Source organism: Lissotriton helveticus, chromosome 6 (genome assembly GCF_964261635.1).
Source record: "Lissotriton helveticus chromosome 6, aLisHel1.1, whole genome shotgun sequence".
Taxonomy (NCBI): Eukaryota; Metazoa; Chordata; class Amphibia; order Caudata; family Salamandridae; genus Lissotriton; species Lissotriton helveticus.
The window spans coordinates 1,275,817,830-1,275,830,165 of record NC_136067.1 but is presented as its reverse complement, the minus strand read 5'-3'; the positions used below and the strand labels follow the sequence as shown (position 1 = coordinate 1,275,830,165).

The 12,336-nt window shown below is 44.2% G+C and overlaps 1 protein-coding gene across 1 annotated transcript in view; it reads left to right on the top strand.

The window, feature by feature from the left end:
- The window catches only part of GALM (galactose mutarotase), a 151,908-nt gene extending 143,409 nt beyond the window's left edge, over positions 1-8,499 (top strand). The window contains exons 6-7 of the mRNA XM_078649019.1: positions 5,471-5,645; positions 7,857-8,499. Coding sequence (XP_078505145.1) covers positions 5,471-5,645; positions 7,857-7,934 — 253 coding nt within the window. The 3' untranslated portion in view covers positions 7,935-8,499. The remainder of the gene's footprint in view (positions 1-5,470; positions 5,646-7,856) is intronic.
- Positions 8,500-12,336: the final 3,837 nt, after the last annotated feature.

Sequence of the window (12,336 nt, the reverse complement as noted above, 5' to 3'; positions counted from 1 at the left end):
ATAAAAGAAGTATCATATCCCGAGAGCGAGAAGGCTTGAGAAGGAAACCAGGTTAATGCTGTTGATGTTCACTCCAAATTAGCCATTTGACATGTTTCTTGAAAAATGCAGTGGATGGGTTGGATCTGATCTCGGGAGGAAGAGCGTTAAAAAATTCTTGGAGCAAGACAAATGAAAGCACAATTGTAAAATCTTTTCTTTTTGAATTTGAGAGGTTTCAAAAGTAGGGTGGACAAACTTCTTAAGTTCCGACATGAGCCAGATAGTTCAAACTTTTTAGCCAAGTATACTGGGGTGTTGGAATGTATGGCTTTATGCGTCAAACAAGCTATCTTGAAAAGTATCCTAGCTTCGATAGGCAGCCAGTTTAGTTGAATAAGGTCTGGGGTGATGTTGTCATACTTTCTGAAGCCTGTGATGAGCCTGGCCGAGGCGTTTAGAGTGGCTCTGAGCGGGACCAAACTAGCTTTAGGAAGCCCACCAAGGGTCACCAAACCATACTCCATATGAGAGATAAGCAGGGCTTGCAGGCCGGATGTCTTCGGGCCGAAGGAAAGGCTTGCTTTTCTTAAGACTGTTGAGCTGAAAATTGGTTCCTTTAATAGTTGCACTGATGTGAGCTTGCATATTTAGGTATTTGTTCAAGGTAATACCTAATGATTTAGCAGAGTCAACCACATGAGATGTGCAGTTAAGAGCAGTGAGTTGTTAAAGCCAGTACAGGATAGGTGCAGAGTGGTGGCGAGGGGGCGGGGAGGGGGGGATGGTGATCAGATGGAATTCTGTTTTGAGAGTATTTAACAAAAGATGGTTCTGGGCTAGCCATTGTTGAGTTTGTAAGAGTGCATCATTTAAAGTGTTTATGTCCTCTGGAGAGGAGATCTTCAAGTACAGTTGCGTGTCATCAGCATACTTGTGGTAATGAATGTTAGAACGGTTCAGAATATCGGAAACTGGTTCCATAAAAAGGTTGAAAAGAGTGGGCGAAAGTGCGGAGCCTTGAGGAACTCCAATCGTGACTGGGGTACTGTTTTTCCAAATGAGGTCGCACACTGCTCGTCCCATCAGCGTGTGACCCCGGAGCATGATGTTCGATGTAGTAGGTATCAGCGGGTGCGCTTCTACCCGAGTCTTGAGTTTTGAGGGTGTTCACTGGTGTGCTTGCCATCCCTGGACACGTGTTTCACGGTTATTACCGCTCGTCAGCAGGTATTAGGCGTGTGCACTGGGTTGCTGCGTGGGCTGCCGAAAATATTTATAGGTCCAGATACCTCTTATGGCGCGCAGGTGCGGTGTCTCGAGGTCGTCACCTCCACCGGCTCAAGGGAGCCTGAATAAATAGTATTTCCAAATGAGGTCGCACACTGCTCGTCCCATCAGCGTGTGACCCCGGAGCATGATGGTCGATGTAGTAGGTATCAGCGGGTGCGCTTCTACCCGAGTCTTGAGGGTGTTCACTGGTGTGCTTGCCATCCCTGGACACGTGTTTCGCGGTTATTACCGCTCGTCAGCAGGGATTAGGCGTGTGCACGGGGTTGCTGCGTGGGCTGCCGAAAAAAGGGAATGGTTAACTTTGATTCTTTGTGGGCGGTTCTATAAGAAAAAGGCAAACCAATTTAAGACAGCTAGGAGGAAGAACTAGTGAATATGGTACTGAAGATGTCCTTGAACTAGAATCGTGTGAGAATAACATGATTTTGCCCGACACCAGGAGACTTGAAATAAGATGAAAACTATGCTGCATTCTCTGGAGGGAAATCAGACATTTTTAATTGTAACGTCACCATGGCTTGATCCAAAACAAATGAACCTAATCATTCCTCTAAGGGTAGATTTATAATTTACAATACGGCACTCGAGCAAGCTGTGGTCCCTAAGCTTTCCAAGTCCACAATTTTAACTCCCATTCTTTAAAAATAAAAACCAAAAAGAAGCGGGTGCTGACCCTACAAACTTGAAATATGTTCGTCCTAGACCCCTCATACCAGCACCAACTGAGCTACTGGAAACCAGTCTAACCAAAAATGAAGCAAAGCGCCAATGGACCTGGATGCACTCCAGCAGGAGTCGGTCCTGTGAAGAGCACTGAGTTACTACCACTTGATGTGCTTGATGATCTCACACTCGAAGCAGATCAAGGTAACACCGGTGCATTGATATTACTGGCGTTGTAAGCCACATTTGATACCATAGACATTGGCATCCCCTGTACGATGGGCTGAAAGAAGTTGGCATCATTTTCCATGTTCTAGAATTATTTACATCTATCCTGACAGATCATACATACTCAGTCTGACAGTGTGCCACCCACCAGGCTACAGCACAACCTTTTAAATTTAGAGTTCCACTGGGCACAGTATAATCCCCCCATCTCTTTAACATACATGGCAGCCATTGCTTAATCTGCTGACCTTCGATAAAGGAAACCTATATCTTTCGCAAGTGGTGCTAGCACCAGCTTACACAGGCTACAATGGAAGGCCTGTAGTTGCATTTTGAATGGTCTCCCATTGGTAGCATGATGCATGCTTCAGCCCGTGAGGGACCTCTGGGGTACACATGCCCTGGGTACCTTAGTACCATATACTAGGGACTTGAATGGGTACCCCAGTATCCAATCTGGCATGTTCCTAAGTGCTCACCACAACAATTTTAGGGAGAAAGCAGAGTGACTGAGGTCCTAATTGGCAGGATCCCAGTCAGACTAGTCAAAAACAGCATCACGTCAAGCAAAACGTGGGGGTAACCATAAAAGCAGATCCTACTTTCCTACAGTCATCAATCGAATGTCACACTTCCTATATTCTGGTGAGGGGACTGCAATCAGCCTTTACTATGGGTATATATCCAGTCTACAATACAAGTAGAATATCCCCCAGTGCACTTGAGATGCTGGGCTTATGGGTACAAGAGTAATATGGAAGGCCATAATGCACAAAGTGGAAGTAAACTGTCATAGCAGACTGTCTATAATATAGTGTTCCTCTGTGCCACCAGATCTAAAACTTGTAATAGATAAGCTTTCTGTTCCTGACAATTCTAACAACTAGTAGTTTTGATGGGATCCAGTATGCTTTGTGTGATGTAATGGAACTAGTTGGTGCAATATGAGAGGGGAGTAGGTGTGGTGAGTTGAATACTTACACCAGTTTTCCAATGTCCATATTAATTTAAGTGTCAGATTAGTTTTGATAGAGAAAAATAATCTATAGAGTTGAGACTATATGACCTCCCCCACCCCCTACACTTTATAAGTTATTTCCAGTAACTCTGAGATGCCTGGAACACAAAGGAGATCTAGTTTTGATAAGGCGATTTTTAGTACTGAAAATTTAAAAAGCTCCTACTTATTGTAACCATAGCTCACTTATACACATAAGAATGTGGTGACTGCGCAGTGCCTAGATCACTGACCAATGATGTGCCTTCATGTACTCCCATCCAATGAGAATAATCTGGCTTTTGATGCGTTTGTTGCTCCACAAAGACATCAGGGAAGAGTTATGAATTCTTTTCTCCAGCTTAGTGTCTAGTTTAAGGAGATCAGTTGCCGTATCTAACAGAATATGATGTGACTGTGGTATCTGTGGACTTGTGGAAGGTTGGACAGATATGATATGCGACAGGACAAGTAGATCCCTTTAAGTTTGTACCCACATCAGACTGGATGATGACTGAGAAAGTAACCAATGCTAGACTTTTTACAGGTATGGAAATTAGCTAAATTTATGCTGCCTAGTGTTTTACATAACCTAAATGTTGTAAGTTAATTCTGGATTTTTGGGATTTCCAATGGAATTTAGAAATTATTTGATCTATTTTTTTTTTATTTAACCGAATTGGAAGCAGCTTACCAGTAAGGGAGATAGCAGTCAGAGGGATACCTTTTATGGCCTCAACCCTACCAAATAAGTACAAGTATTTCTGGGACCAATCGTTAACCGAGGTGGAGATTTTGTTTTAAAAAAAACGTATTTATGATGGGATGAACGCTCCAGCTCTTTACTAAACCAGGTTCGTAGATATTTTAAGTATTTTTTGTGCATCCATTGTAAAAATCTAAATGTCATCCACATAGCTCACACCTGATATGTAACCTGTCTTAGGTTAATACCCAGTATTCTATCAGCTATGCTGATGCTTTCTAACAAAGGCTCTATAGCTGGTAAACAAAACAAAACAGAGGTAGCAGGTGACAGCCTTGCTTTATACACCAGGCACAAACTGAAGGGGTCAGACAGGACACCGTTTACTCCCAAATTCGCGTATGACTCAGTGAAAAGGCCCATGATCATCTGCTCGAAACCTTCACCAAAACTAGATCTTTTCAAAGAAGCACCAGAAAAAGGGCAGCAAATGTATTGAATGTATTTTCTGAATCTATGGCAATTGCAGCTATGAGGAAGTGTATCTGTTTAGCTTTGTTCTATCACTGGGAAAAGGGACTGCTTTCAATATAGAATGAATATAGGGGAGAAGAAAGTGAACGTAACAAAAGCATGATTATTGCATGTACTTATCAGAAGTAACTTAGTCTCTTAGGAATTCCAAAATTAAGTACTTACTTTCTAAAAGGTGGGAATCATACACTGAATAGCAAGAGGTAAGAGAATAATGCTCTTCTGGGGGGGTGCCAAGACCCACTCTGTGTACATTTTAAAGAACTGGTAACAAAACGTAGGGCCAAAGTACGAGTCTGTGTGGGGCGCGGCAGTGGCGGTCCCTCCACTGTCGCACCTGTGGTCCGACCATCCCATTACAAGTAGTGCAGTCGGACCGGCATTGCACTGCAGCAGCCATCTGGGAACCGCCGTTCCCTGGCAGTGGCTTGGCATCAGGGCCTCACTAATATCCTGGTGGTGCCACTGCGGCACCGCCATGTATATTGCAAGTTTTATGACCGCCAGCGGTGTCATGGAGGTTTTTTCCTCCATAAAAAGGTTGGAGGTCCTGAAACAAAGGAGGCCCTTCAGGGCACCATGTTTCTCGTGTCCATAGGGATGCATGTAGGGGACACAGCATGTGCCGCCCTGTGTGATGCACCACAGTTCCTGCACGGCATGGACTTTACAGTCCATGCCCCGCAGAAACAGTTTTTAGCGTTTCCATTGCGGTGCCCATTTTCAGAGGCACCACCGTAGGACCGCCAAGAACACCCCGCCAGTCACAAGGAAACTCGTAATCTGGTGGGCGGTGCCACCACGAGTTTGGCTTTGCATAAGCGGACCACCGGAGTGGCAGTCTGCTCCCGCACTGCCAAACTCGTGATCGAGCCATAAGTGCAGGCAGCTGCGCTGTGAGGCGCGACCTAAAACTGGAAGAAGAGAACTAGGAGCAAGGTAGTAGCACCATTTAATGAGCTGTTCAGTGTGGGATGTAAGCCTCCTTTAGCTTTGATGCGTTTCCTAGGATTGTTGTTTTAATGGCTACATAACAAATCCCTCATTTCCTTATATCATCTCATTGATAGGATTTCCCACCCCCCCAGTGGCAGGACATTGGAGGTGGGGACAACTCTGCCCGGCATCCAGTTTTACACTGCAAACTTTCTGGATGGGTCACTGAAGGGCAAAGGAGGCGCAGTGTATCCCAAACACTCAGCATTTTGCTTGGAAACCCAGAACTGGCCAGATGCTGTGAATAAGGTAGGCACACCGTGGATGGACTCTTTCTCATTTTTCATGTGAATAGCCAGTTTACGGGCCAAAAATGTATAGCTATCATACAGAGGTGCACTTGTTACCAACAAAGATATCTTTCAGTTTTCCACAAACTGTTAAAAACGTGGTTGTTTTAAATTATCTGATACTGACTAGGTATGACGCGTTATCGTGATGAGCTTAGCTCCGGGAAACTCTTTTTGGGTAGCCATGTGCTTTATAAATCACGTACAATAATAATAATAATATCTGTATGCACGTGGAAGTTTTGCTTTGTCGTAGTAGTTACGCATGTTTTAAATTTCCAGTGGTACCTCTGCATAATGTCAATTAGCAATACCACAGGCATTGATGCATGCTGAGCAACGGTTTATTAAAAAAAATACTAAAAAAACAAAGAACTGTTCCATAGGGAAACTTGAAAAAGTTTTTGGTGACTATTTGAATAACATCTGACTTTGCCGAATAATTTAGTGCTTTTTGGCTTTTTTTTAAGCCAGTATCAAAACTGATACAAAAATGTAAGTGATACTACTATGTTTACTATTTATGTAGACATTGACAAAGTAAGAAGCCTTCGTTATGGCCAACCGGTCCTGATGTACCAAGTATTTGTTAAAAAAAACTTCTGATTTGCAAAATTGAAGGCTTTGCATCTTCAAAAGCCCGGTGTGCAGGGAACCCACTGTGACTTCTCAGAAATGGGTAGGAGAAGAGGATGTGAAATGGTCCTCCAGCCATCCTAGTGATTCACAATGAAATATACCAATGATTTGCGACCTTGATGAAGGTCACAAAGCATTGATTGGATACCGAAATCCAAAAGGAGGTGGTATCCATGTGCAAAGTGGAAGCCATTCATACGGGACAGCTTCTACTTTGTCGATGTGGGCTTGGGGCATTGGGGCCCGGGGACCACAATCATGAGAGCATGTGCTCTCCCCAATGCCATTCACATCAAGCCATTTTTTATACCCCTTTCCCTTACGGGACATGGTCTTTAGTGTCAGCATTTTGCACATGCCAAAGCAGGAATTTAGGACTGCTGTCCCCTCGAAGGCCTCCATACCTGCATTAGTTGCTATTCGCAAATGGAATTCTGGCTTATTAATATGCATGATGTGATGTAGGGTTTTTGAGAATCCTACTGTTAATTTTTGCCTTGTCACTTATTAAAACATCTGTCACAGTGCGAAGATATTGTTGAGTCACAAGTCGCTGTGCAAAAACTGATAGTGCTTTGTGACCCAACAATCATAAATTGCAAAATAAGTATGAAATCCCCCATTAAAAATTCCGTCGCTACTTAATACACATATAAAAAGACTGAATCACGTCACATAAATGTTTTGATATGCACAGAATATGGATTTGTTAGTGGCCTGGAGCCTTACCACAAACAGACGTTTGTTATAGCAATATTTGAGTTTATCGACTGTAAACGCTGGCCAGATCCCAAACTAATAATCAGTTTATAATTGCACACAATAGCCTTCACAACAATGAACAGTTCATATATAGCCAATATCGTGCTAAATCAAGCATTGTATACATTTAAATAATGATGACACATTTTATGTCACCTGGCCAGGTGCCTCACACAAATTCAAATAAGTTGATGTGAACCAACCTAATATGTTCCACTCACCTAGGGCGGCTTGGTCAAAAGACAGCCCTCTGAGCTGGTTATGGGGTTTGACCAGAGTTGGGACTTGGTTAGCGACCTAGTGCCTGGAACACTCCTTACATTAACGGGAGCAGAGGTGAAGTGTGGTTTTAATACTTGAAGCTTCGTAAATCAAGCACTACAACATGGAGTTTATTAGATTCCAGTAATCAACAATGCAGTTTTGGTAAGATTTACTGTTTGAAAGGATCCAATGTCCTTTCACTCCCAACCATCAGACTCCCGGACTGGTTCGAGGCTCACCTACGACTGGGAGAGAACTTAGGGAAGTACAAGAAGGGAATGGGGTGATGCAACCAGCTGGAAATTGACCCACTCTAGATAGAAGTTCAAATGAAGCATATCTGTCTCGGTACATTGGCTCCTACTGAATTGGACGTCTTAGGTAAAAGATCCATTTTCAAGTAGGTGGAAGCCATGCTGTTCTCTGGCTCTCGCTATCAAGAATATGACGTGATGACTTAAAAGAGGGAGTTGAAGTACATTCATATTTATTTTTTCTCCAACAGCCCAACTTTCCTGACGCCCTGCTGCGCCCTGGAGAAGAATACAACCACACAGCATGGTTCAAATTTTCAGCTGCTTGAGAAGGCTCCTCTCTGAGCTTCCATCCCTGGGCTATGGCACGTTAACTCTTTGCTTTGAGGGCTAGTCTTGCTGACCGTTCCAGGGTGCAACTTTTTTGGGTGCTGGCGCCATTAATAGTGCACTGTTCCGCGAGGTATTAATTCTGTCCTCGCTCTTTGTGCTGTACAACAACTTTTTTCAACCCCTGAACACCAACATAATCAAGGTTCGATCAGTAACCTCTCCAACACATTGATTTTGTTTGTTAACAAGTGTACAAATAAGTAAGATGTTCACAACTTGGTTACTATAGTAAAAAGGCCAATTTCCACATTCTTGTAAGGGAAAGGCCTAACTAACTTGAGAAAGTCCATGTTACAATCACTTTACTGAGGAAAGGTTCTCAGAGGGCTCTGCTTTTGGTTAAAGACTCTGTTTCCAGTTTCTATGAGTGAAAAGCTCTGTAGCCAAAACACCACATGCAGGTCTGTTGAGCTTACACTCTTTGATGGGGCACCCTAGTCTGCTTGATCCATGGACCCCTATCCATACTCAACGGGAATAATAAGAAGCATATTACCCTTGGTACCTGTTGTATCTTGAGTCTTCCTGCTGCTCAGCTAGAATGTGTCTTATGTGGAATGTTGGATGAATGGAATGTTAGAGGTTTGTGAATGTCAGTTGTGTGAGGGCTGAGCAGCAGGACAGCAGCTCCTGATGGGGTTATCGTTTCATCTTATTATCTTAACATCTGAACTTAAATAAAGTAACTTGAATAATCTACCTTGAAATATCGATCTTCCTTGTGAATACATCAGTACCCCTACACTTAAGCTATTTCTGTATGTTATACACCTTTCTCCTATCGTTCTGTAGTAAGTTGAATGTGAAGAAATCCAATAACGAGGTAATCCACTTGTAAGAGTAAGTGTAATTGAAGGACCCTCGACCTCCTGCTTACAGTTTCAATGCAGGTTCTCATTAAAGCCATGTACCAACATTCTAATCACTTAAGTTCTACATTCAACATTCCTAAAGTGACATATAAGATGTCTACATTCAACACTCTATAGAGATAACTCTTAATTACATTACCATATATTAGACATTCCCAACCTACCTCCCAGGTGCAAACTTTGCAATATGGCCCAGACTGGAATGTGTGCTTTTTTACCACGGACTGCAGCCTTCAGTATGAAGAAGGGCTATGACAATAACGCTGATGGCACTTTTCCTCTGGCCAGTTTCACTATGCATTAAAAACTGGTCAAATTAATTTAAAGCTATGCTTCAGACGTGGAGATACATGTAGGTACTCCTGTTAGTTAATCATTGTGGCTGCCAAAATGTATGGGAAATTCTGATCTGTGTAGAGAACTTTTTTATGTTGTGTAACTGGTGATTCAGTAGTACTAACCATTTTGAATAAACATCGTAATTAATAAAAATACCCAATAAAAGAGTGATCAAATAAAGCTGCATTGATGTCATGGATAGAACATTGTGATTCTGACTAATTAGTGTGGCTGTTGAAATTGATTTCCTTGTTATTTTTGCCATTATGTTGTTTTGTCTTATTTTATTGCGTTTATGAACACGTCACTAGATAGGTTGATCGCCAATAAAAAAAACTTACAGGCAAGAAACATTTGTGAACAATGCAAATAAAGTAAACTAAATTGAGGTGAAAAAGGGAAAATAAGTATTTTTGACTATGCCAGTTTGAGCTAGCTATGTTGCAATTACACGGCGCCTGCCTAGGCTTGAGATGGTATGTGAGCAGCACTTACGCCTCATTCCAAACAGATGTGCGGATTACAAACGTGCTGAATTATAAAGTTTATTTGGCTAAAAGAAGGTGCAAGGTCCCTTTAGCTTTCCTTTCACCTAACAGAATCGAACAAATGTCATCATCACCTTAGTGGATTTAGAGGTCCCAAGAGGTTTCCAATGAGGGAAGGCAGCAGTTCCAACGTCAACACCGAGTGGGATGGGGTCAGTGAGACTGCTGTTTCCCCCGGTTGTGATGAAGTGTCACTGATTGACACTCAACCCATGGCGCTTCAGGGCTTAAAACTGGTGCGAGGCAATCAGTGATGCTTCCCCTTGTCACAGAGGGGTGGGCCTCAGGGACCTTTGCTGAGCTGAGGAGGTCACGCCCACAGGAGCTGTGACTTACTCACCCCAGCAAAGATCAGCTCAGGCAGCCAGGAGCCTGCACACTTAGCTGTTGGCTCCTGGCTGTTTAACCTGAAAATGAACAGTGTCTGTCAGGTTGACCTTTTCTCAGCCTGACAGACACTGTTCGTGAGGGGCAAACGTTGGGGTGGGGGGGGGGGGTGAGGCGTGGCCACTCAGTCCCAATGGACCAGCCGCTGCTGATGATGATAACTTTATATTATCATAATTGTATTTTTCCTGCTGCTGCTGCAGCTTTGTAGGAAAGGATGCCAACCACCCTGTCCTGCTCCTCTTGTGGCAGGAGGACAGGCAGGAACATTCTAGATTAGGAATGGTGTCCACATTCAGCCAGCACCAACCTAGGATGGGGCAGGTGATGTGGACCCCTCTCTTCAGATTCCTCCATCTTGACTTGTAGAAAATTAACCAACCAGGATCAGGTTTATGCCCACTTTCCAACAGAAGTAGTCACATGAGGATGATCTCATCCTAGAGGTAAGTGGCCCATTGGCTACTACCTGGCATACCCTCTATCTTCCCTAAATTCAGTAATTAGGGGAGCCCCTGGCAGCAAAGAAGCAGATCCTGAGGTCCTAAGAAGAGAGATGACACAGAAAAGCCCCAAAAGCAAGACTGAAGAGAGTACCTGACTTGTCCCCAGGCCCGCCGGCCTGTCTGCTGCCCTCGTCGAAAACTGCACCAAAGTCGATTCATCCTGCAGCTGTTGACTTCAAAAACTTGAGAGAACTGCCTGCTTTCGAAAAAGACTCAGGACCTCCCATGAACAGCGGACCTGTTCTGAAGAAGCTCTAAAGAAAAGGATCTGATGCCTCTTGAACTACTAAAACCCGACACTGGAAGCAACCACTGCACCTGTCACCTCTGCCCCGGGTTGAAGCAGGCCAATGGTGCCAACAAGATTCCCCAGCCCTCCAGAGCTCAAGTCCATTGTGGTTTCAAACCTCCTGGACTCCCCTACGTGGCCTGCAACCTCTGCATGCAGGCCCCCTCTACCACGAAGGCTCCGGGAAAGGATGCCTAAAAACACTCTGTGCCCATTGCTCCTGGGCCATGGAGAAGAGGACCAAAGGTTTCACCCTGTCCCAGAGAATTGCAAAGCCTGAGCCCACTTGCTGGTTCAGCCCGACTGGCTTCCTGGCCAGAGCCTGCAGCCTCTTTTCGTGGTGACCAATCCTTATTGAAATACATTGAGCTTCCGAGGCTGTTTTACACCATATACCCCTTCATGCCAGTGGTGGTGCTCTGTTGGTGCTTCCTTAGACCTTGCCTGCCACTCACCCTAAATCCTGGAGACTGGCCTGGTAAGTCACCGTACTATACCTGTTTGCAGAACTTGTTCTTCCTTCCATCATTGAAGAACTCAGAAATTGCACTGTGCCCACTTTTTAAAGTGAAAAGAATTTATATTTGAAAACGTACTTACCTGAACAATTTTTCTCTGATGCCTAAACATATATAATGATAATGATACTTGCTATTTTTATAAATTGGTGTGGATTTCCTTCGAGTCGTGTTGTCATTTATTAATCATTGTGTGTATTCTCAAATTTCTTACAATCCTCTGTGTTAAGCCTAAGGCTGCTCAACCACAATACCCCTAATGGAGCACTCTGGGATTGCATAGCAAGTCCCTGTCCACTAGCAAGGGAACCCCTGAACTTTTTACATGGTATATCAGACTATTGATATATCACATAAAGCGCCAGCTTTCTACATTGGTGCTGCAGCGCTAGAGTAAAAGACTCAACATTTGCTATATCACTTGGTTGATAAGTCGTTCCACCGAGGAATCCAAAATTGTCTTTAAAAACATTTTTCTCAGGGACGTGGCCAGCCGGCATAGAAGATGGTCACTTTGTGAAGCGGTTTCAGCATCCGACCTAAACGCGTTTCCCAGTCTCCGGCATTGAGCCGACCCCTCGTAGCGTTTCAGCGCTGTTAAATCGGTTGCGCTGCCATGGGGGAACCTGAGACGCCCATTGGTCCTGAGAATGCAGGCTATGCGTGATGTGGAGCCTGGGGGATTGGTCAAGGAGGAGAAGCACCGCCCTCCGGTGACTCGAGGCATCGGGAAGGATGCCACCGCGAAGGACATCGCTTTTCCCGCCTCTCCGCTCTGCCGCCCACTAAGCCGAGATGGGGGGGGAGGCTGACAGGGGAAAAGTGGGACGAGGGGCCTGCTTGAAAACTCAACACTAATATTTGAGACCACACCCAGAC